The sequence below is a fragment of the Trichomycterus rosablanca genome, chromosome 8 (genome assembly GCF_030014385.1).
Source record: "Trichomycterus rosablanca isolate fTriRos1 chromosome 8, fTriRos1.hap1, whole genome shotgun sequence".
NCBI classification, from domain to species: domain Eukaryota; kingdom Metazoa; phylum Chordata; class Actinopteri; order Siluriformes; family Trichomycteridae; genus Trichomycterus; species Trichomycterus rosablanca.
In genome coordinates, this window is record NC_085995.1 from 14905830 (window position 1) to 14931875 (window position 26046).

The window sequence follows — 26046 nt, forward strand, 5'->3', positions numbered from 1 at the left end:
TCTGAGCAGGGAAACCAAATGCTTTTGTGCCTTAACTTACAGCCAATAACAAATCTTGTAATAATGCAAAACAAACTCACCAGTGATGTTAATTGAATAACAAGGATGCATGACAATCTTTTATCTGGGCAAACTTGCTAATAACTTTCACTTTAATAACAAGTCCACCAATTCATGAATGAATTTAATTTTAATTGATTAATGTATTAAATTGTAGACTTGATTCATTAGATTGATTTATTATATTAGTAGTGTCTGACTAACAGAACATGAACATGTGCCGAGTGTTTTCAACTGCACACTCCGAAAGTTAAGAGGCCAGCCCCTTGTGATTAGTTTTGAGATGGTCCCTAACACAAACAGTAAATATCAAATGTCCAATGTCAAACTACATTATATTACATGGGTTGTTCATTAACAAGAACTGCTGGGAGAAATACTGGCCCTTCCAGGTACAAAAAGATTTTTGGAATGTATCAGTCACATGTAATAAAGGCACAGCAATATTAGGGGTGTAAATGGTATCTTCTTCTTCTTCTTGTTCCTCAGCCTTTGTCCCGTTTTTCGATTACGGGATCGGTATTTCCGGCTTCTTCCCGTTAGGGGTCACAGGCGGGATTTGGCACAGTTTTTACGCCGGATGCCCCTGCTGACACAACCCTCCCCATCCATCCGGGCTTGGGACCGGCACTACAATGCACTGGTCTGTGCATCTAGCGGCTAGGTATTTATAGGACAATTCAGTGTTTTCAATTAGCCTGGTGGCATGTTTTTGGACTGTGGGAGGAAACCGGAGCACCTGGAGGAAACCCACGCGGACACGGGGAGAACATAAAAACTCCGCACAGAAAGGACCCGGAAAGCAGTCAGTTTAAAAGGTAGAAAATATTATTATTATTATTATTATTACTACTACCACTGCTACTATTATTATTATTATTACTTTTTTAATATATATAATTATTATTATGCATGGTCTTTTGATCCTGGTGCTGACTGATGTGCGCTCCAGATCTCCGTTTGCGCATGCGCCCGCGTCTCCATCTTACATGCCCTGTTGCGGTGTAACAGCGGTGTTCGATTATTTCACACAGCCGCACACGAACAACCCGCGTTTCATTTATTCCACGCCGAAAAAAAAAAAGCAAATAAATTAAAATACTATAAAAAAAAAGCAAACCAAAACCGTTAATCGACAGAGCTTCTGGTAACGTAGATAAAAACGCGCAAACTGGTTCGTTAAGGTAAAACGGCGCTGGAAAAAAAAGCAGAAAGAGGAGCGCAGATTTAATGATGGAGGACTAATTCATTATTTATACAATTACAATAAAACAGACAGAAAAAGTGCGCTATGGTGAGTAAAACATTGTTTATATGACCGATGTATGTAAAACGTGATGTGTGTGTTCATATGTGTGTGTGTCTATTGTATGTAGTGTGTATATAGTGTGCATATAGTGTGTGTGTAAATGTGAGTGTGTATGTGTATGTGTGTGTTTGTGTGTATGTGTTTGTATGTATGCATGTAAACGTGTGCTACGGTTTTCGTGCTGCAACCTCGCACCTCCTCCATCCCTCTGTCGTCATGAAGGATGCGGCTGTTGCCATGTGTGATTCCTCCATTTTTCCTTTTCCTTTCCAATTGTGTTTTCTTTACTTCTGTTCATCATCAGCTTCAGACCATCCACAGGTTGCTGTGTATTTATGCATGCTTGTTTTTGTTTAGGAGAGGAAAAGTGTGAGATACCTTTAGGCTGTATGATATGCAATGGAAGTGATGCCTAAATACACACACACACACACACATTATACACACACTATACACTGATGTTGCACACTTCTACAAACGAATTATAAAAAAATATTTTTAATTAAGGCAAGATCATAAACTTATTGGTAACACTGAACATAAGTGTGTTATTTGTTTAATTGTGTTGTCTTTTTGTTCTTATTCATTATATTTTGGCAATACGATACAATACTAAACAATACCATATTTACAAATTAGATTAAATTGGTAAATCACTGCATTCAATATTACAAACAACAGAATTTTCTTTATCCTTTCTGTAGGGTAAATATTATTTTGTTGTGTTGCAAATGTTGAGTTGGCCATGCTGACCTCAATTTTGTTCGAGATGGCAAGATGTGAATGGCATTAAAGGACGGATAGACATTAGGCATGGGGATGCTGGTATACACCAATAAAACAAAACAGACTTCAGTGCTAGATCCACACATGACAGTGGGAGTAGGGTAGTGCTACAAAGTTATTATGACCAGTCACATCAGAATACTAATGAACTGCAAAGAGAAACCATTGTTAGTGTTGGTATTGCATAGAATTAAAGATCTCCAGGAACTGGGTTGGATTCTCAATTTTTAGTCCATTCTTCAAAAAATAGCAGAAGGAAAATTGGCTGCTCTAAATTGTTCCTGGCACTTAACCTAATGAGGTGGTTAGTAAAAATAAAAGGTATATGTTAAAAAGGAGTGGTCTTTTTTCGGTTTTCGGTGTGTTGTGAAACAACACTGGATACTTTAATCTCTACCTACAGCACTGCATCCCACTGTTTGTCTGAATTATAAATGGTTCCTGGCACGAGTTACAAATCTGGAATGTTAGGGTGTAAATCACTAGGGTTCTTGGACGCAAATGTAAATGGACCAATTAAGGGCAGGCAGCCAAAAAGAGGGAAATGTGTGTGCATAGGTGTGAGTCGGGGAGAGACGTTTAACCTACTCTGCTGACTCGGAAAGATCTCACAGCAGAGAAGAGGAAGAAAAAGCAATGAATCTATGAACAAAAACTAGAAGCTATGTGGACGCTTGCCCATTTCTGTTAAAATGAAGATCAATGTGGTGGAGGAGGAGAGTCTAGACAAAGTTTCTTGCACTCATCCTGAGGGTAATTTCTCACACTGATCCCTCCATCGGCACAGATAAATGTATTTGCTGGTTTCCATGGAGCTTAGGCTTTGATGTTCTTACCTAAATTATTGTGAATGTTTAAAATTACCAGGGACAACGGGTGTGTTTTCCATTTGCTGTAGTAGTCTGTGCGTGACCCTTTGCTCAGCTCTTTTAAGTCCAGCGCATGCAAAACTAAAATAAATCATGGTCATGTGACCTAGAACAACATATGTTGGTGGAATATGTGTTAGAATGTCTTGTTTGAGGTGAAATCTTGTATTACCTTGTATTTGTACAATCATAATAAAGCACTATGAAAGGGTAGAGATTATAAATAAAGCTATAAGATCTTTTTAAGGACAATACCAGTTGCAGATTATTCTTTAACACATTGTAAGAGAGTTTCTATGACTACAATTCCTAATTTAAACGGACAAAAATGGTTTTAATTTATGTGTTATGTGACAGCTGTTGCTACTTGGGATGCTAATGTTTCTATTTGTTTTTAACTGGAAACAGACAGTCATTAGTTATTTGCTCATGGGGGCAGCACGGTGGCTCAGTGGGTAGCACTGTCGCCTCACAGCAAGAAGGTCCTGGGTTCGATCCCCTGGTGGGGCGGTCTGGGTCCTTTCTGTGTGGAGTTTCTCGCCTGTTCTCCCTGTGTCTGCGTGGGTTTACTCCAGGAGCTCCGGTTTCCTCCCACTGTCCAAAGACATGCAAGTGAGGTGAATTGGAGACACAAAATTGTCCATGACTGTGTTTGACATTAAACTTGTGAACTGATGAATCTTGTGTAACGAATAACTACAGTTTCTGTCATAAATGTAACCAAAGTGTGTAAAACATGACGTTAAAATCCTAATACATAAATAACTATTTACTCATGGTACAACTCATAATAAAAATTGAAGACCAAATAGGATTTATATTAAATAGGATCCAATTTTACTGTTCGAGTTAAAATTATAACCCATGAGCACATTTTTAGGTATTTTCAGGAAATTGTACAGGCACTATGAAGAAATAAATCCACTAAGCCATAGCCTAGTGGTTAGGGTACTGGACTAGTAACCAGAAGGTTGCTGGTTTAAGCCTCACCACTGCCAGGTTGCTGCAAGACCCTTAACCGTCAATTGCTCAGACTGTATACTGTAATAGTACTGTAAGTCGCTTTGGATAAAGGCGTGGATAAAATGTAAAACATGTAATGTAAATGTAAATCCATTATCGTAAAACATTTTTAAATCAAATTTATAAAACAAGCAAACTTGTTATTTTTGCTTTTTTTGGCAATGTAAATCACTTCCACACACTCAGCTGTAGAGGGTATGTCAATTAAAAACATATACACATTTTAATGCAAACAATTATTGAATCACTGTAATCACTGCAAATGTCTTTCACATCAGTTTTTATTGTGCATGGCATGTAAAAACAGTTCAAACACAGTATATAGATCTAACACATTTAGAGATTAAACATTAAGGGTAGTTAAATCATCAAATACTTTATTTTATGGTAATGAAAAATATATATATATATATATATACATATTGGTAATAAATAATGATGTTTAATAGTAGTAAACAATTGGCCGCTCAGGTGGCGCAGCGGTAAAAACACATGCTGGAACCATCGTATTGAATCTCAGCCCTGCCTGCCGACTAAGGCTGAGCGGCCACATGAACAACGATTGGCCTGTTGTTCAGATGGGCATGACTGATGCAATTATGACCTCTGCTGGCTGATTGATGGCGCCTGCACAGAGATGAGAAAAGAGTGCTCTCAGGGTGTGTCTCTCCGTACACAACGCTGAGCTGCACTGCACTCGTCAAAGTGTAGGTGATAAGATGTATACGGCATGCTGCCCACGTGTCGGAGGGGGCGTGGGTTAGCTTCGTTCTCCTCAATCAGAGCAGGGATCGGCATTGGTGGAGAGGAAGCATGATGCAATCGGGCAATTGGACGCACTAAAAGGGAGAAAGTGCATAAAGAAAATATATATATATATATATATATATTAAAAAAAATTTGTTATTGAAGTAAACACTTCAATAACTACACATTTTTATGTATTTATTTTTTTTTAATGCATTTTCTCCCCATTTTCCTCCCGATTTAGCACACTCAATTTTTGTCTTCCGCTGCTACCAGAGATACCATATTGCATCAGAGGAGAGCACGTCGCGGTACATGCCTCTTCTGACAGGTGCACAGCCCTCCTGTTCTCGCCCCTGCTTTCTGCACAGGTGTCTCTTCCGCCAATCAGGGTCCTTACACAGCGTATAAAGAACCACCCACCCACACATAGTCCGGCCTCCACCCTGCAGATACGGTGGGCAGTTAGTATCTGCTGCAGGCACTGCCAATTATGCTCGCTAGATGGCGCCCAGCCAACACTCGGAGGCAACACCGAGTTTCGAACCGAGGAGTTTAGAAACTCGGTGCTGGTGTGGAAGCGGAATATGCCGCTGTGCCACCTGGGCGCCCCAATAACTACACATTAACAATCATCCCCAGCATCAACCATCCTCAGCCATTACTCGTACATGCAGTCAATACAAGAATTCGTCTAGCTAAAGTAAAATTGGGATGCTTGGGTGGCACAGTGGTAAAGTGTACTAGCTCATTACCACTGATATCCAGTGATCAGGAGTAATCAGGAGTTTGCCGTCTGTTGGATTGGACCACACGGGCCAGCCTTCGCTCCCCACGTGCATTAATGAGCCTTGGCCGCCCATGACCCTATTGCCGGTTTACCACTGGCGCATGCAAGAGTCGAGGAATAATGTGATCAGGGTGTGGCTCTCCGTACACAAAGCTGATCCACATGAGAACTCACCTCCTGCAGGTAAAAAGATGCAGTCGGCTACTCGTACACGTGTCGGAGTGTGACAGTCTTGCTCACCTTAATCAGCAGTGGGGATCAGCATCAGTAGAGAGGAAGCGTAATGCAATCGGGTAATTGGATACGACTAGATTGGGAGAAAAATATATTAACATTTGCTGAGCATGCTTGTGCTCTTGCACACACAATCACCTTCACGCCCCCCCACCAAATGCATGCTTGCACACACACAATCAATACACCTTGGCGATCACCTGGCTACACCTAATATAAGCAATCAATTATCTCTGGGACTATTTGAGGTAAAAGAAGTGGGTGAACGAGGGCTGCTTTACCAACCTGTTACCATAGCAACCGTTTAACTATACCTTAGCAAGCACCTATGAAAATCTTAACGACACCTTTGCAACCAGCTAGCAATACATTAACATTTGTTGAGCACGCTTGTGATCTTGCACACACAATCACCTTCACGCCGCCACCAAATTAGTGATGGGAATTTCGGCTCCTTTTAGAGATAAGAGATAATGGCTTGATCTTTTGGCTTGGCTCACTAAAAAGAGCCGGCTCTTTCGGCTCCCAAGTGGCTCCTTAGATTTTTTTTGTTGCTTAAATTTATTTATTACCAAATTACATGTAAAATGAATTACTAATGTAAAAAAACATTGTATCAAATGTTTATTATTTAAATTGCTTTATCTATATACTCAACATGGAACAGAGTGCTCCAACAATAAATTATATCCTTTCTGTGTGGAGTTTGCATGTCTTTCCCATGTCCGCGTGGGTTTCCTCCGGGTGCTCCGGTTTCCTCCCACAGTCCAAAGACATGCAAGTGAGGTGAATGTTCCTGTCATGAATGTAACCAAAGTGTAAAACGTGACGTTAAAATCCTAATAAACAAAACAAAATAAACAAGCATCTAGAGTGAAACAACACAACATCAACGAAGCATCACTCACACTCAACAAAATATAAATGAAAATGTGCAAAACAAAAAGAAAAAGCAGCATCCAGGTGACAGTATTTGTAAGTATTTAGTGAAGATTGGCATTCAGAAAAACCAAGGAGCTCATCTTTGATGGCTTGATCCAGTTTCTACTTTCTGTTATGATCTGCCCTGTTAAAAAAGATTCTCTCTGAGGGGACAGATACACAGTCTATGTCCCATCACATGTATAAGATGTGGGTAGACTGAACACTTGGTCTCCCAGTGAACACTTGGTTCAGTGGGTCTGAACTTCTCTGTAAAAGGGGCTTCTCGTGTCCAAACTTTACTATGTTTCCTCTCACTCATTTTCCTCACCTTTCCAGCGTGTAATGTCTGGCTGTGTAAAGCGCGGAGTTCTCTCTCTCTCCCTCCCTCCTGTTCGTGTGCACGCTGTCTGTGTGTGTGTAACCCCTCCCCTCCTGCTCAGTGTAATTACACAAACGCCACCACGTATCTTGACCAATCACGTGCGGTTTTGACAGAAGAAAAAAAACGAATCGGCTCCCAGTCAGGAGCCGAATCCCGTCGTTCACTTTAAAGAGCCGACTCTTAGAGCTGGATCGTTCGCGACCGACCCATCACTACACCAAATACATGCTTGCTCACACAATCACCTTCACGCCCCGACCAAATACATGCTTGCACACACAATCACCTTCACGCCCCCACCAAATACATGCTTGCACACACAATCACCTTCACGCCGCCACCAAATACATGCTTGCACACACAATCACCTTCACGCACCCACCAAATACATGCTTGCACACACAATCACCTTCACGCCGCCACCAAAGACATGCTTGCACACACAATCACCTTCACGCCCCGACCAAATACATGCTTGCACACACAATCACCTTCACGCCGCCACCAAATACATGCTTGCACACACAATCACCTTCACGCCCCCACCAAATACATGCTTGCACACACAATCACCTTCACGCCCCCACCAAATACATGCTTGCACACACAATCACCTTCACGCCCCGACCAAATACATGCTTGCACACACAATCACCTTCACGCACCCACCAAATACATGCTTGCACACACAATCACCTTCACGCCGCCACCAAAGACATGCTTGCACACACAATCACCTTCACGCCCCGACCAAATACATGCTTGCACACACAATCACCTTCACGCCGCCACCAAATACATGCTTGCACACACAATCACCTTCACGCCCCCACCAAATACATGCTTGCACACACAATCACCTTCACGCCCCCACCAAATACATGCTTGCACACACAATCACCGTCACGCCCCCACCAAATACATGCTTGCACACACAATCACCTTCACGCACCCACCAAATACATGCTTGCACACACAATCACCTTCACGCCCCCACCAAATACATGCTTGCACACACAATCACCTTCACGCCCCCACCAAATACATGCTTGCACACACAATCACCTTCACGCCGCCACCAAATACATGCTTGCACACACAATCACCTTCACGCCCCGACCAAATACATGCTTGCACACACAATCACCTTCACGCGTACCCACCAAATAAATGCTTGCACACACAATCACCTTCACGCCGCCACCAAATACATGCTTGCACACACAATCACCTTCACGCACCCACCAAATAAATGCTTGCACACACAATCACCTTCACGCCCCGACCAAATACATGCTTGCACACACAATCACCTTCACGCCCCGACCAAATACATGCTTGCACACACAATCACCTTCACGCCCCGACCAAATACATGCTTGCACACACAATCACCTTCACGCACCCACCAAATAAATGCTTGCACACACAATCACCTTCACGCCGCCACCAAATACATGCTTGCACACACAATCACCTTCACGCACCCACCAAATAAATGCTTGCACACACAATCACCTTCACGCCCCGACCAAATACATGCTTGCACACACAATCACCTTCACGCCCCGACCAAATACATGCTTGCACACACAATCACCTTCACGCCCCGACCAAATACATGCTTGCACACTCAATCACCTTCACGCCCCGACCAAATACATGCTTGCACACACAATCACCTTCACGCCCCCACCAAATACATGCTTGCACACACAATCACCTTCACGCCCCCACCAAATACATGCTTGCACACACACAATCACCTTCACGCCGCCACCAAATACATGCTTGCACACACAATCACCTTCACGCCCCGACCAAATACATGCTTGCACACACAATCACCTTCACGCCCCGACCAAATACATGCTTGCACACACAATCACCTTCACGCCCCGACCAAATACATGCTAGCACACACAATCACCTTCACGCCCCCACCAAATACATGCTTGCACACACAATCACCGTCACACCCTGACCAAATACATGCTTGCACACACAATCACCTTCACGCCCCGACCAAATACATGCTTGCACACACAATCACCTTCACGCCCCGACCAAATACATGCTTGCACACACAATCACCTTCACGCCCCGACCAAATACATGCTTGCACACACAATCACCTTCACGCCCCGACCAAATACATGCTTGCACACACAGTCACCTTCACGCCCCGACCAAATACATGCTTGCACACACAATCACCTTCACGCCCCCACCAAATACATGCTTGCACACACAATCACCTTCACGCCCCCACCAAATACATGCTTGCACACACAGTCACCTTCACGCCCCGACCAAATACATGCTTGCACACACAATCACCTTCACGCCCCGACCAAATACATGCTTGCACACACAATCACCTTCACGCCCCGACCAAATACATGCTTGCACACACAATCACCTTCACGCCCCGACCAAATACATGCTTGCACACACAGTCACCTTCACGCCCCCACCAAATACATGCTTGCACACACAATCACCGTCACACCCCGACCAAATACATGCTTGCACACACAGTCACCTTCACACCCCGACCAAATACATGCTTGCACACACAATCACCTTCACGCCCCGACTAAATACATGCTTGCACACACAATCACCTTCACGCCCCGACCAAATACATGCTTGCACACACAATCACCTTCACGCACCCACCAAATACATGCTTGCACACACAATCACCTTCACGCCCCCACCAAATACATGCTTGCAAACACAATCACCTTCACGCCCCGACCAAATACATGCTTGCACACACAATCACCGTCACACCCCGACCAAATACATGCTTGCACACACAATCACCTTCACGCCCCCACCAAATACATGCTTGCACACACAATCACCTTCACGCCCCGACCAAATACATGCTTGCACACACAATCACCGTCACACCCCGACCAAATACATGCTTGCACACACAATCACCTTCACGCCCCGACCAAATACATGCTTGCACACACAGTCACCTTCACGCCCCGACTAAATACATGCTAGCACACACAATCACCTTCACGCCCCCACCAAATACATGCTTGCACACACAATCACCGTCACACCCTGACCAAATACATGCTTGCACACACAATCACCTTCACGCCCCGACCAAATACATGCTTGCACACACAATCACCTTCACGCCCCGACCAAATACATGCTTGCACACACAATCACCTTCACGCCCCGACCAAATACATGCTTGCACACACAATCACCTTCACGCCCGAACCAAATTTATGCTTGCACACACAATCACCATCACACCCCGACCAAATACATGCTTGCACACACAGTCACCTTCACGCCCCCACCAAATACATGCTTGCACACACAATCACCGTCACACCCCGACCAAATACATGCTTGCACACACAGTCACCTTCACGCCCCGACCAAATACATGCTTGCACACACAATCACCTTCACGCCCCCACCAAATACATGCTTGCACACACAATCACCGTCACACCCCGACCAAATACATGCTTGCACACACAATCACCTTTACGCCCCGACCAAATACATGCTTGCACACACAATCACCTTCACGCCCCGACCAAATACATGCTTGCACACACAGTCACCTTCACGCCCCGACCAAATACATGCTTGCACACACAATCACCTTCACGCCCCCACCAAATACATGCTTGCACACACAATCACCTTCACGCCCCCACCAAGTACATGCTTGCACACACAGTCACCTTCACGCCCCGACCAAATACATGCTTGCACACACAATCACCTTCACGCCCCCACCAAATACATGCTTGCACACACAATCACCTTCACGCCCCCACCAAATACATGCTTGCACACACAATCACCTTCACGCCCCAACCAAATACATGCTTGCACACACAATCACCTTCACGCCCCGACCAAATACATGCTTGCACGCACAGTCACCGTCACACCCCGACCAAATACATGCTTGCACACACACAATCAATACAATTGGCGATCACCTGGCTACACCTTAGCAACCGCTTGAGCACACCTAAGCTATCAATCTGTTATCATAGCAATCACCTAGCAACACCTTGGCTACCTTTAGATATACCTAGGCAACCACATAGCAACAGCTTATCAATATCAGTACACTTTGGCAGCTGTGTAACAAAACCTTAGTAACCACCCAGCAACACCTTATCAACTAGTAACCACCCAGCAACATGTTAGCAATTAACCTGCTACCATAGCAACTGCCAAGCAACCACTTGGCATCATCTCAGTAATTGCCTAGCAGCTATAGCAACCATATAGCTTAGCAACCACTTAAGAAAACCTTAACAACACAAGATTTTGGGATATCCTTTTTCACTTAAACAGTTATTGACATCATTTCATTTTTTTTTCAGAATTGAAACAGTATTTCAGGATTAGATTTTATGTTTAAACTGCATTTAACATAATGTCACAGTATTGTTTGGGTTATAAATATCAAAATAGCCAAGCTTGCTTTTTGTTCGTTTTTAGTTGCAATGTCATGCCAACATAAATTAATTCACATACTTTGTCTTTTACACTTTTCATAGTCCACAGTTTTTTTCATAAAATCAAGAAATTCGGGACAAATGTAGATATCATATGGAAATAACATGCTTGTTCTTTTGGGAAGGATCAGATTTTCTGTTTTTGTGCTACGGCACGGTAAAGTCTATGTTTTGTTCAAAAGAAAGTAATAGAAGAATGTTTGGAAATGCAGGATTATTTGATGTAACTTTTATAGAACACACAGACAGACCCTCTTCTCTTTTCATTTCATGAACCAGAACTGAAAGGACAGCTAAATATCCCCTCAGCCTTAACTATTCTACCGCCAGTTACCCATCAACCCTAATTACCTCAACAGCTAAATAACCTCTCAGCTTCAACTACCCCAACAGCCAATTACTCGTCAACCCTAATTACCCCAACAGCTGAATACCCAATCAGCCTCAACCAACTGGACTTGCATTTTCATCAGGAAATGCATCTCTCTAGTTTTGTAGTCATATTGCCTATTGCAATCACACTGTTGTTATCTGATAGTCCTCCACCAACTGCATGTTTGCAGACACACACACACACCTGCCTAAGCAAAAGTATTAAAATCCCTACCAACCACATGCTTGAACACATGCACACTCACCTGCATGACCAAAAGTATTCGGACATTACCAACTGTATGACCAAAAGTATTTAGATGCCACTAACTGCATGCTTGCACAGTCACACACTCACTGCCTAAGCAAAAGTATTCATACTATACCACATACTCAGCATTGGTATAGTATATACTATACAGTATATAGTACATACTTTTCTGAGCAAAGTTATTTACACCCCCACTGAATACATGCTTGCACACACACACACAAATTCACCTGTCTGAGCAAATATCTGAGCACACCCCTACTAAACATGTTTGCATACACACAATCACATATCTGATCAAAATTATTCATGCCATTCCCCATATAACATACTAGCACACTCAACCACCTTGAACAGCATAGCAACCATCTAGCATCACACTAGTAACCACCTGAACAACCTTAGCAACCACATAGCAACACTTTATTAACCCCAATATAGCTTGGGATCCACCTAGATACACCTTAGCAACCCCATAACTACATCATAGCCATCAACATGTTACCATAGCAAGCAACCCCAAAATCCTACTACCCAGCTAGCAACACCTTAGGAGCCAATTAGCAATACTTAATGCTTATACTATATCACATATCTCAGCAAATCTATAACCCCCCATACTCTGCCACTGCTGAGCTGCAATCACACTTTCTAGTTTTTGCTGCATTCATTTTTTATTTACTTTATTTTTAATGAGTGCTTTTTAAACTTTATTTTCTTTTTTGTTTGTTTGGTTAACCTTAAGAGTTAGGTTTGAGTAATGAATTTTCTTTTTGCTGACCTATCAGGCTGTTGAAGTATTCTTCTGGAAGATAAAATTTCTGAAGCTGCTTTTACTGCTCTGCATTCTTGGTCTATGCATTGATGAAGGATACACCAAAGATAAATCTGCCAAGAAGGGCAAGAAGAAGGGCAAACAGGTTTACTGCCCATCGTAAGTAAACCAGTGCTTTGGGTTTCTTATCTTTCTCATGCTATTCTGTAACAGTATAATGTCCTTCTTTTCTTTATATAAATTTTACCACAGTTTATATAATGTCAACATCTAGTTTGTATTGTCTGCCATAAACCCCAATCAGATTATTATTACTATTATTACTATTTGTGCAATGAAATTAATGACCTAATACAAAATACTTACTAAAATTGGAAAGCTTTGAAGCAGTCTGTTATGTTAGCCCACCACTGCTGAGGGCTGTCAGACAAACAAGTTTCATACACATACATGATTGGCAATGTATTGGTGGGTAAGGGGTTGATTGAAACCCGACCAGGGTTTGACGCCCTGTACGCAGACTGTTACTACTTTGTGCCCTAACCAATAAAGCAGTGGTTAAAATAATAATGAAAAATATACACATTTATAACCAGGGCAAGACCTCAATGATAAAATAGTTATGAAAACTATTTTTAACAAAGGACAGACTGCTTGGTTAAAAATTTTTAGAAAATTTGTGTTTATTCCTTTTGCAGGCAGCTTTCATCAGAAGACCTTGCTCGGGTTCCTGCCAACTCCACAAGTAACATCCTTAATCGGCTTCTAGTCAGCTATGACCCTCGAATCCGGCCTAATTTTAAAGGTAAGCACTCAACATTATTAGTGCTGTATAAAATTTTTGTCCAACAGTATGTAAAACTTGTCCATGTGGAGTTTACCCCTCACCCCCACCACCATTCTTTGCAGCTAAACAGCCTTTACTTTTCTGGGAAAACTTTTAACAAGATTTTAAATTGTGCCTGTTGGAATTTGTGCCCATTCAGTCAAAAGAGCACTTCTGAGAAGGCTTGACTTGCAATCAGCATTCTATTTAATTTCAGAGTGGTCAGTGGGGTTAAGGTCAAGAATTTGGGGCAACAAACTGAAGAAGGCCCATAAATGTACCCCTGTGCACAAAGAAAAGAATTATTTAAAAAATTGTTTAGTGTGTAAGAACTTCTGTGTTGTGCACAAATTTGGAGACAATATATATTTTATATATTTTTTTTTAACCCTGTTAGCAATTGTTGTGGTTAAGATAAGATAAGATAATCCTTTATTAGTCCCACAGTGGGGAAAGGACACAGATATAATAATTAGGAGTGGTGTTCACATACTATTTGCCATATTGTGATTTTCTGTCACCCAAGTTTTCCTCTTAGCCAATTGTGACTAAGGTTTTTCACCTAACACATGGGTGGAAACTTACATTGCAATTCCTAATTGCTTCTTATTGTGACATTACAGTACATCAAACAGCTCAATTAAAAGCTCTAGAAGCCAGATGTGAATCTCTGATGGGCATTAAAATTCTAAAAGTTTTTAGGGCTTCACTTCATTTAAATATTAGAGCCTGTTGAACATCCCATTCCAAAACAATGCTTATGAATATGAATTGCCTCCATGTGGCTGTAATAGCCTCCTCCTTTCGAAAGGGTGTTCCACAAGAATTTGAAACCCATATTTGAGCACTTGTACCTGTTTGGTTAAAAGAACATTTGTGAGATCAGGTAGTGATGGACAAAAATGTCTGGCTCACAATCCGTGTTCTTCCAAAATGTGTCCAATAAATTGAGGACAGGGCTCTGTGCAGGCCAAAGTAATTCCTCCAAACCAAATGTGCCACATTTTTAAGCATCTTTATAAATGTATGTATACAGTATATATAAAAGAAGGTTCCTTGGCACTAATAAAACATTAAAAATAACACAGTCATAGGGCATTCCATTGAAATTAACTAAATTTTAACCCCCTTCCACATACAAGATAAAATTTTACACAGCAAGCAATTAAACTTTTTGGATTACTTCCAAATTCCAAATACTGTCCTACTAAGCCAAAAGGTTTGTACAGATGGCAGTGCCTAATGAGATGCAATAAGTAGCCAATCCCCCTTTTAGCATGTTTTGGATGATAAAAGTTTCCAGATTAACCAAAGAAAACCTGTGTTAATCTTACTATATTCTTTAATCCATAGACACTTTCTGGTCAAAGGATGCAGTTGGTTTTGTATTTTTGGTTGAAGCAATGTTGTTCCAACCAAATTTTGAATATAAAAGTATCACAGCTCTAGCATTGGCTAGTAAATGAGCATCTTCAATGTAGCTTGAAATGTAGAGTTTAATTCTCTTTTCCTTTTTAGTTGCTGATGTTTGGCAGAATGCTTCTATAATGCAACTAACGTCATTAACTATAAGCTTGTCTTGAAGCAACAGAGTAAAAAATACCATAGCTACTCTGTTGAATGTGAGCGTTCGAATTTAAATGGCCGGCTGACTTAATATGTAAAAGAGAGTGTACACATAGACTATTGTGTTGTTGATGTAACTTCAAGTATAGATTGATGAGTGCAAATGAGAATTATATTCATTTCATCACCCCAATGACAAAGAAACATAGTGAAGTTTTCAGTTTTTTATTACAAATTGTTGTATTTACTTCATAACTTGTAACCTGACTCTTTGTTGTGGCACAAGCACTGTGTTTGCTTTAATTATCTTTGAGCTGTATCCAGAACTCAATTTCAGTCTGCCAAAAAGTGGTAATTGCTTGAAAGAGGTTGCCAAATATTGACAAAATGATTTTAAGCTGTGTTTATGAAAAGAATATGTGATTAAATAAATAATCACAATATTTATTACAACCCTGAATCGGACAGCTTAGAAAAAGTTGGGACAGCATAGAAAATGCAAATAAAAAATATAAGGCATAGTTTCTTACATTTACTTTTGTTTGATTGCAGACAGGATGAACCTGAGGTATTTCTTGTTTTGTCTGGTCAACTTCATTTCATTTATTAATAAACATCCATTCCTGCATTTCAGGCCTGCAACATTCCAAAAAAAGTTAGGACAGTAAAGCATCTACCACTTTGTAATGTTGTCATTCTTTTTCACCACACTTAAAATACATTTCGGCACTGAGGATACCAAGTGATTTAGTGTTTCAGCTTTTATTTTGTCCTTTGACAAAATAACTTTTCTGCATTAATACTGCCATCACACAAGTGTAAATGGCCTTTGCCAAGGGCACTGACACAGCCCAATACCCTGACAGACCCTGGCTTTTGGACATGTTGCCGATAACAGTCTGGATGGTCCTTTTCGTCTTTGGTCTGCAGCACACGTCGTCTATTTTTTTCCAAAAAAAGACCTGGAATGCTGATTCATCTGACCACAGTACACGTTTCCACTGTGTGGTGGTCTATCCTAGATGCCTCTGAGCCCAGAGAAGTCGACGCCACTTCTGGACATGGTTAACATTAGGCTTCTATTTTGCACAGTAAAGTTTTAAGTGGCATTTGTGCATGTAACTCTCTATTGTAGTGCTTGACAAAGGTTTGCCAAAGTAATCCCTTGCCCATGTGGTTATATCAGCTATTGTTGTGGCGGTTCTTGATGCAGTGCCGTCTGAGGGATTGAAGATCACGGGCATTCAGCTTAAGCTTGTGTCCTTGGCCTTTATGCACTGAAATTCCTCCTGATTCCTTGAGTTGTTTAATGATAGTATGCACTCTAGAGGGAGAAATATGCAAATCTTTTCCAGTCTGTCTTTGAGGTAAATTGAGGTAAACTGGAGATCCTTTGTCCAACTTTGTACATCAAAGACTCAGCCTTTCCTGGATGCTGCTTTTGTACCAAACCATGATTACAATCACCTCTTGACATCACCTGTTTGGAATCACATCATTATTTAGTTTTTTGACCTTTTTTTACCATTACTAGCCCTAAATTGCCCCCATCCCAACTTTTTTTTTGGAATGTGTTGCAGGCCTCAAATGCAGGAATGGAGGTGTATTAACAAATTAAATGAAGTTGAGAAGACAAAACATGAAATATCCCAGGTTCATACTGTCTGCAATCAAATAAGTCAAAGTAAATGTAAGGAACACTGCATTTGTATTTTTTTTTGCATTTTTCATACTGTCCCAACTTTTTCTGATTTTGGGCTGTAGAAGGCAGCGTGCCAATGGCCAAAACGGGTGTACAAAAACGTATATAATTCTGTTCAAAAGTGATTGTAAAAAGAGCTCTATCACCGTATTCTTTAGACTGAGAGGAATCAATTCATGTTTATATACACGATGGTTTGTGTTTTTGTAACTACCATTTTTGTGAGCATGTACATTGGTGGTGTCACTACCCCATTTTGCATGTTATTGTCAACCTTTGTAAGAGGCGTGTGCCTATACCTGTTCTCCCACCCACTGGCTTACATCAAGGAGCGAGTCGGTTCTTTTCAATAAAGTAGCAAAATGATTCCTTCAGACTTGTCTCATTCTAGTGCTGTATAATGGCCCAAAGTAAAACGGGGCGGCTCATTAAATTTCTATTAGGCGTGCAATGTGTATTTTTCTTGGCAGCATCTCTGGCTCTGCTGAAGCAGGCAGTAAAACACAAGCTTCTGCTAAAGCTGCTGGATTCATTTATGTTTAATTTGAGTGCTGGAGGGACACTAATGTGGTCACAGTGTTTAGGGTTAAGTGTATGACTAGTTAATATTATATGACTAAATGTTTTACTCATCCATCTGCTTTATATATCAGTACACGATTAAAGCTATTGACAGCCATTAAAGTTTGCAATGTAATATCAGCAACAGATGGAAAACTGCAACTATTGATTTCTTTAGCTTTGTGATACCAGCCTTCCTTTAGTGATATCAACTATGTGGTACAAAGAATGTGGACATCTGATCATAAGCTTGATCATCTTATTCCATGGACATTTATATAGACCTACACTGATCAGCCATGACATTAAAACCACCTCCTTGTTTCTTCACTCACTGTCCATTTTATCAGCTCCACTTACCATATAGAAGCACTTTGTAGTTCTACAATTACTGACTGTAGTCCATCTGTTTCTCTACATACCTTTTTAACCTGCTTTCACCCTGTTCTTCAATGGTCAGGACCCTCACAGGACCACTACAGAGCAGGTATTATTTGGGTGGTGGATCATTCTCAGCACTGACATGGTGGTGTCAGCGCTGCTGTGTCTTATCCACTCATACCAGCACAACACACACTAACACACCACCACCATGTCAGTGTCACTGCAGTGCTGAGAATGATCCACCACTCAAATAATACCTGCTCTGTGGTGGTCCTGGGAGAGTCCTGACCATTGAAGAACAGCATGAAAGGAGGCTAACAAAGCATGCAGAGAAACAGATGGACTATAGTCAGTAACTGTAGAACTACAAAGTGATTCTATATGGTAAGTGGAGCTGATATAATGGACAGTGAGTGTAAATCGGTGTAAATACCACTCTCACATTTTCAAAAAAGGTTTTTCACAAGATTTTCAACCATGTGAGAGCTGCAAGGCACAAATCACTGCTGATTATAAAGAACACAAAGGCTGATTCCCAGAAATCATTTAGATGACCCTCAAGACATGTGGCATACATTTGAGTAACACTCATAGGAAGGAGAATGCCAGCAAGACAGTTTGTGTCCTAAAGCTCAAGCGCAGTTGGGTTATGTAGCAGGACAATGATCATAAGAACAGAAGTCCACCTCTGAATGTATCAAAAGAAACAAAATAAGTAGTTTTGAACTGGCTTTACTTAATCTGTTTGAGTTGCTGTGGAAAGACCTTTCGAACTGTTCATGCTTAAAAAGATTAAAATCATTCTGCAAAGTAGAGGACAATATATCTCCACAGTGATGTAAAACACTCAAGTTATCAAAAAAGATTGATTGCAATTGTTAATGCCAAGGCTGGCACAATCAGTTATTAGTTTCAAAGGACAATTACTTTTTCACATGGGTGATTTAAACTTGGAATAAATCTTTAATCATTTAAAAGATTAATTTTGTGTTTACTCGCATTGTTTATTAGTGTTGTACTTGTTATATTGAAATTTTGCAGCAAATTTAGTGCCACTGCAACGCAAAACAGCAGACCAGAATGTCAGTAATGTTGAACTAGATCTTCAATACAAATACCTTTATTGTCATTGTACAAGTACAATGAGATTTAGTACATATACACCGACTATGCATAACATTAAGACCACTGAGAAGGTGAAGTGAATAACACTGATTATCTCTTCATCACGGCACCTGTTAGTGGGTGGGATATATTAGTCAGCAAGTGAACATTTTATCCTCAAAGTTGATGTGTTAGAAGCAGGAAAAATGGGCAAACGTAAGGATTTGAGCGAGTTTAACAAGGGCCAAATTGTGATGGCTAGATGACTGGGTCAGAACATCTCCAAAACTGCAGCTCTTGTGAGGTGTTTCTGGTCTGCAGTGGTCAGTATCTATCAAAAGTGGTCCAAGGAAGAAACAGTGGTAAACCGGTGACAGGGTCATGGGCGGCCAAGGCTCATTGATGCCCGTGGGGAGCGAAGACTGACCCGTGTGGTCCAATCCAACAGACGAGCTACTGTAACTCAAATTGCTGAAGAAGTTAATGCTAGTTCTGATAGAAAGGTGTCAGAATACACAGAGCATCGCAGTTTGTTGCATATGGGGCTGCATAGCCGCAGACCAGTCAGGGTGCCCATCAGGGCCGGCGCTAGGGGGGGGCTGAGGGGGGCAATGCCCCCCCAAATTGTGTCTTTGCCCCCCCAAGCACAATGCAAGCAACGGCTATTTTTAAAATGATCTCTGAACCAATCACAAAAATGCATTTTGTTTTACAGTGTGAAGATATTTCCTTGCTTATTCCTGATTGGCTCTTTGAGTCATATAAAAATCGGCAGACTGCCCCAAACAGTTCAGTTCGGCAGTATATGTTCTGTTAGTGTGAGCGAGAGGCAGGTATACTGGTAAACACTTTTTTTTTACAGAATTAGTATTCTTTTGTTTTCTTTATATTTTAATTTCCCAATAATATAAATATTCTCACTCATTCCTATTTCCACGTTTGAATATTCTCAGTCTGTGTGTAGGTACATTTGTCAGCTTTGACTTAAATTTGTATTAAAGCCTTTCAAGAAATAGAGTTGTTCTATTAGTAATGGCAATTTAATTACGGGGGCGTATTAAAATGAAATACAATTAGATAATCTTTTTTCTCCATTTACATAATCAACATGTATTTTTTAATCATTGGGTTTTAAGTTTAAGTTCGAAAACATGCATTTTTATTTCTTTACCTCATACATCACTTTAAGCCAGTATCAATAGCTTGGCTGTCATCATTCATGCACAAATCAAGCCTTGAATATATTTCTGGCTTTAAAAACATGACTATCAACATGCCCCCTCATTAGGTTTTACTGCCCCCCCCAAGTAAAGCAGTCCAGAACCGGGGCTGGTGCCCATGCTGACCCCTGTCCACCACCAAAAGCACCAACAATGGGCACGTGAGCATTTGGACTGGACCATGGAGCAATGGAAGAAGGTGACCTGGTCTGATCAAGTTTTCTTTTACATCACATGGGGAACACTTTGGGTGTGATGCTTTGGGCAATTTTCTGCTGGGAAACCTTAAGTCTTGCCATCCATGTGGATGTTACTTTGACACGTACCAGCTACCTAAGCATTGTTGCAGACCATGTACACCCTTTCATGGAAACGGTATTCCCTGATGGCTGTGGCCTCTTTCAGCAGGATAATGCGCCCTGCCACAAAGCAAAAATGGTTCAGGAATGGTTTGAGGAGCACAACAACGAGTTTGAGGTGTTTACTCTGCCTCCAAATTCCCCAGATCTCAATTCAATCGAGAATCTGTGGGATGTGCTGGACAAACAAGTACGATCCATGGAGGCCCCACCTCCCAACTTACAGAAGTTAAAGGATCTGCTGCTAACATCTTGGTGCCAGATACCACAGCACACCTTCAGGAGTCTAGTGGAGTCCATGCCCCGACAGGTCAGGGCTGTTTTGACAGCAAAAAGGGGAACCAACACAATATTAGGAAGGTGGTCATAATGTTATTTCTGATCGGTGTAAATTACAAATAAAAAACATCAACTACATTTAAATTGCACTCCCTAAATCCAGAGAGAACAGTAAATTACAATGTTGTCTGTCTATGGCATTATCAAGATGCAATGAAATTACTTGACAATGGCTATCAAAACCAGTACAGAGCTGTAGATTAAGACTTTTAAATTGATATTGCAACTAATATTTGTCTTTTTTAATGTTTTACCAGGAACGCCTGTGGAAGATCGGGTCAACATTTTCATCAACAGCTTTGGCTCTATCCAGGAAACCACCATGGTATTTAATCATATTACCAGTTGATTCTTAAATAATACAGCCATTTTATGTTTAGAAAAAAAAATAGGAGATAGAAGATTGAAGTAATATTACTATTCACATTATAACTTAAATGTTTTGTAGCTAGTATGTCTCAGAAATAAATAAAAAAAAGTGGAAAAGTAGACTCCTCGGGTTCGAAACTCGGTTGGCAGGGCTCCATCAGGCGGGCATAATTGGTAGTGCCTGCAGCAGATACTAATTGGCCACCGTATCTGCAGGGTGGCTGCCGGACTATGTGTGGGTGGGTGGGTGGGTCTTCTTGCACTGTGTAAGGACCCTGATTGGCGGAAGAGACGGCTGTGCAGAATGCAGGGGCGAGAAGAGGAGGGCTGTACATGTGTCGGAAGAGGTGTGTACAGCGACGTTCTCTCCTTGGATGCAATCTGGTATCCCTCAGCAGCGGGAGACAAACTCGAGTGCGGAAAATGGGGAGAAAAATGCGTAAAAAAAAAAAAAAAGTTGGTCTAAATAAGTACAAAAAGTATGTCTAAGCAGACTAAAGTGCTATGGCTTACAAATAAAAAAACAAGATGTGAATGTGTAAAATACAGGTAGCAATGTTTAGCATTAATGTGTTACTACACAGACTGGGTAGACAAACATACAGGCCGACGGATTGACCACAAGACTCATTTGTATCAAAAGAAATCAGAAAGACTGGGGCTTAACTGGGCATGTGTTTACAGTATAGGTTCTGGTAAGAGTTGGGAGTAACATTTTTGATACTTGTATCTGAGATACAGGGACTATGCGTAATTTTGGCAAAAATGAATGCTCCAAACTGGGATGACCCATTTTTTTGTAAATTTTGTATAAGAGAGAGGTTAATGCTGGTTAATGATATTATTGCAGGTGGGATTTTGATCTGATGGATTCAATTTTGGACTGTAGCAGAGGAATGATATTTAGGATTCCAACAACCACAGTGATATTACATCGAATTATCCGAGCCCTAGGGCTTGTCAATATTTTATATTCTAGATCCTTCAGGTAGAAACATTCTTTAACTTCATTAACTTGTAGATAAAACCTCACATGATTTTCTATAGGCATTGTATTTATGTAACGGATTGGGCTAAGACAAGACAAGAGGGGCAGACACACACGCAGAGATGTTAAACAAACATTTATTTATAAAAACACAAGTCAGCGGTACACAAGACAAGACACAAACACATGACCTATGCTAAATGCTAAATACAAGCAACATAAACCTAAACAATCCTAAACCCCAAGCTAATCTAACTCCTACACTGTTGACTGTTAACAAATGCTAAAGCTACACATGAACTAACACAAAACTTGAACACGACTAACCCTAAACGAGACTTATAAACATGAGCATCAACATGAAGAGTATAAACAAGAGCATGGACTAACAGACAAGAGCATGGACTAACAGACAAGAGCAATGACTAACAGACAAGAGCATGGACTAACAGACAAGAGCATGGACTAACAGACAAGAGCATGGCAGAGCATGGTCAAATTCAAAATAGTCTCCAATGATTGTTCCCAAGCTGCCTTCTTAAATCGCATGAGCTTATTAAGAAGAAGAAGAACCTTTATTGTCATTATACTTGCATACAACGAAATTTTGTTAGACACTCTCCGAAAGATAAAAAGAAGAAGCAAAGTATTTACATAAGCATATGGATATTTAAAAAGAGGCAAACATATTTACATAAGCATATGGATATTTACACAATAACCAGTACAATCTAAAGTATGGATTTCAAGATAAATAATAAAATAAATTATGGGTGAATATGAATATGTAAGGTGACTGTGCTGTGTGGAGATACCAGTTCAGTTTCAGAAATGATTTATGTTGAGTGAGAGAATGGTTGTATGAAGATACAGTCTATGAGGTGTTGGGAGGGGTGATGGAGGCCACAGCTCTTGGAAAAAAGCTGTTTCTCAGTCTGTTAGTGTGTGCACGAATAGCTCTCTACCGCCTCCCAGATGGTAACAGGGAGAACAGATAGTTCCCAGGGTGTGTTGCATCCTTACTGATGCTGTCGGCCTTGTTTTGTAACGGCTGTTGTAAACACTGTCCAAGTTGGGGAGTTCGGTCCTGATGATACGTTCCGCCGCTCTGACCACCCGATGTAGGTCCTTCCTCTCTGAGGCTGTGCAGCTGGAGTACCACACAGTCATGCAGTTGGATAGGACGCTCTCGATGGTGCTGCGGTAGAAGTTCACCAGGAGTTTTTGAGGAAGCTGAGCTTGTTTTAGCTTTCTCAGGAAATAGAGTCTTTGATGTGCTCTCATGTTCAGGTACGAGGTGTTCTGTCCATGATAGATTGTTGGATATGTGGACCCCAAGGAATTTCACACTCTCCACACGTTCCACTACTTCTCCAGAAATGTGAAGGGGGTGATGTTCTGACCTCTTTGTTCTCCTGAAGTCCACGATGATCTCCTTTGTCTTGGAGGTGTTAAGTACTAGGTCATTGACTTTGCACCATTCACCCAGACATTTCACCTCGTCCCTGTAGGCACATTCATCACCATCTGTAATTAGGCCAACAATTGTGGTGTCGTCAGCAAATTTAATTATCGTGTTGGAGGTGTGGATTGGGGTGCAGTCGTGCGTGAACAGGGTGAAGAGCATGGGGCTCAGCACGTAGCCCTGCAGGGTACCGGTGTTCAGGATCAGAGTGGAGGAGGTGTGACGTCCTATCCTGACACGTTGTGATCTGTCTGTGAGGAAGTCCAAAACCCAGGAGCAGATGGAGCAGTCCAGACCCAAGCACCCCAATTTCTTGACCAGTTTGTGAGGAATTACGGTGTTGAACGCAGAGCTAAAGTCCACAAATAACATCCTCACGTACGTGTTAGACTGTTCCAGATGTGACAGTGTGGTGTGAAGTGCCATGGAGACAGCATCTTCAGTGGATCTGTTTGTTCTATATGCAAACTGATGTTGATCCAAATCCGGGGGTATGATGTCTCTGATATGTGAAAGAACCAGTCTCTCAAAGCACTTCATGACTACCGGTGTTAGTGCCACTGGTCGATAGTCATTAAGGCATTTCACTGCAGACTTTTTGGGTACTGGTATGACTGTGGAGGTTTTAAAGCACGTCGGGAAGGCAGCTTGTTTTAGCGAGAGGTTAAATATGTTTGTAAAAACCTCAGCTAGTTGGTTGGCACAGACCTTTATTGTCCTTCCAGAAACTCCATCTGGGCCCGCTGCTTTGTTGGGGTCCACTCTCTGCAGGGTGGTTCTCACCTGATGACACTTTAGAACCAGTGTCTGCTCCTCAACAGATGGTGTGATGTGAGAGGCAAGTCCGCTGTTTTGCTGATCAAAGCGAGCGAAGAACTGATTTAACACATCAGGTAGACTGGTGTCATTACTGTCCTGCAGGGTGTTGGTCTTGTAGTCCGTCAGTGTTTTAATTCCATTCCACATGCTGCGGGGGTTGTTGTTCTCGAAGTGCTCCTCAATACGCTGTTTGTATCCTCCTTAATGCCTTTTTTGAGGTTCTTTCGAGCTATTGGATAAGCATGTCTGTCTCCAGTCCTGAATGCTGTGTCACGTCTTTTAATCAGAGTCTGTACGTTCCTGTTTAACCATGGCTTCTGATTAGGAAACGCTTTTATTGTTTTTGTTGTGAGAGCATTCTCAGTGCAAAAGTTTATGTATCCCATGACTGATGATGCATATTCCTCCAAATCTGCCCCCTGTGCAAACAAATCCCAATCTGTGTTGTCAAAACAGTCCTGCAGTATTGAGGTTGTATCCTCACTCCACACCTGTACAGTTTTGATTGTTGGTCGTGTCCTGCAGATCAAAGGTTTGTACACTGGGGTCAGGTTCAAGGTGATGTGGTCCGAAAGTCCGAGGTGTGCAGATGCTTTGGCTTTGTATGCATGTGGAATGTTTATGTACACCTGATCCAGAATGTTTCTTTCTCTCGTGGGAAAATGCACACATTTATGAAGTTTCGGCATGACCGACTTCAGGTCTGCGTGTTTAAAGTCACCTGCCACAATAACAATTCCGTCCGGATGTTCTGTCAGCTGGATGTTTACAGCGTCATGAAGCTTGCTCAGCGCTAGCTTAGCATTCGCTTGCGGAGGAATGTATACTGCCGTGATTATAACTGCGGTGAATTCCCTCAGAAGAAAGAACGGTCTGCATCGCAGTGTTAAAAACTCCAGATCCGGTGAGCAGTGTGTCGCTGTGATGTTCGTGTCTGTGCACCAGCTGTTGTGGATGTAGATGCACACACCTCCACCTTTGCGCTTTCCGGAGTCCTCTGTTCTATCCGCTCTGTGGACGGAGCGACCGGCTAACTCGATAGCAGCATCGGGAACAAAGCGATTCAGCCAGGTTTCTGTAATGATCATCACACAGTTGTTTTTATCGTGTGAGGTAATCCGGAGCCTGATCTCATCCATCTTGTTGACAAGAGACCTGGAGTTGGTCAGAAGGAGACTCGGAACGGCTGGTCTGTAGGGGTTAGCCTGTAGCCTAGCGCGTAGCCCGGCTCGCTTCCCCCGTTTCTGCTTTCTGTCCCTACGCCGCCTTCGTCGCT

General features: G+C 41.7%; 1 protein-coding gene across 1 annotated transcript in view; it reads left to right on the forward strand.

Annotated features, from left to right (window-relative positions):
• Positions 1 to 1339: 1339 nt before the first annotated feature.
• The window catches only part of glrbb (glycine receptor, beta b), a 61631-nt gene continuing 36924 nt past the window's right edge, over positions 1340 to 26046 (forward strand). The window contains exons 1-4 of the mRNA XM_062999878.1: positions 1340 to 1354; positions 13082 to 13227; positions 13767 to 13873; positions 21387 to 21454. Coding sequence (XP_062855948.1) covers positions 1352 to 1354; positions 13082 to 13227; positions 13767 to 13873; positions 21387 to 21454 — 324 coding nt within the window. The 5' untranslated portion in view covers positions 1340 to 1351. The remainder of the gene's footprint in view (positions 1355 to 13081; positions 13228 to 13766; positions 13874 to 21386; positions 21455 to 26046) is intronic.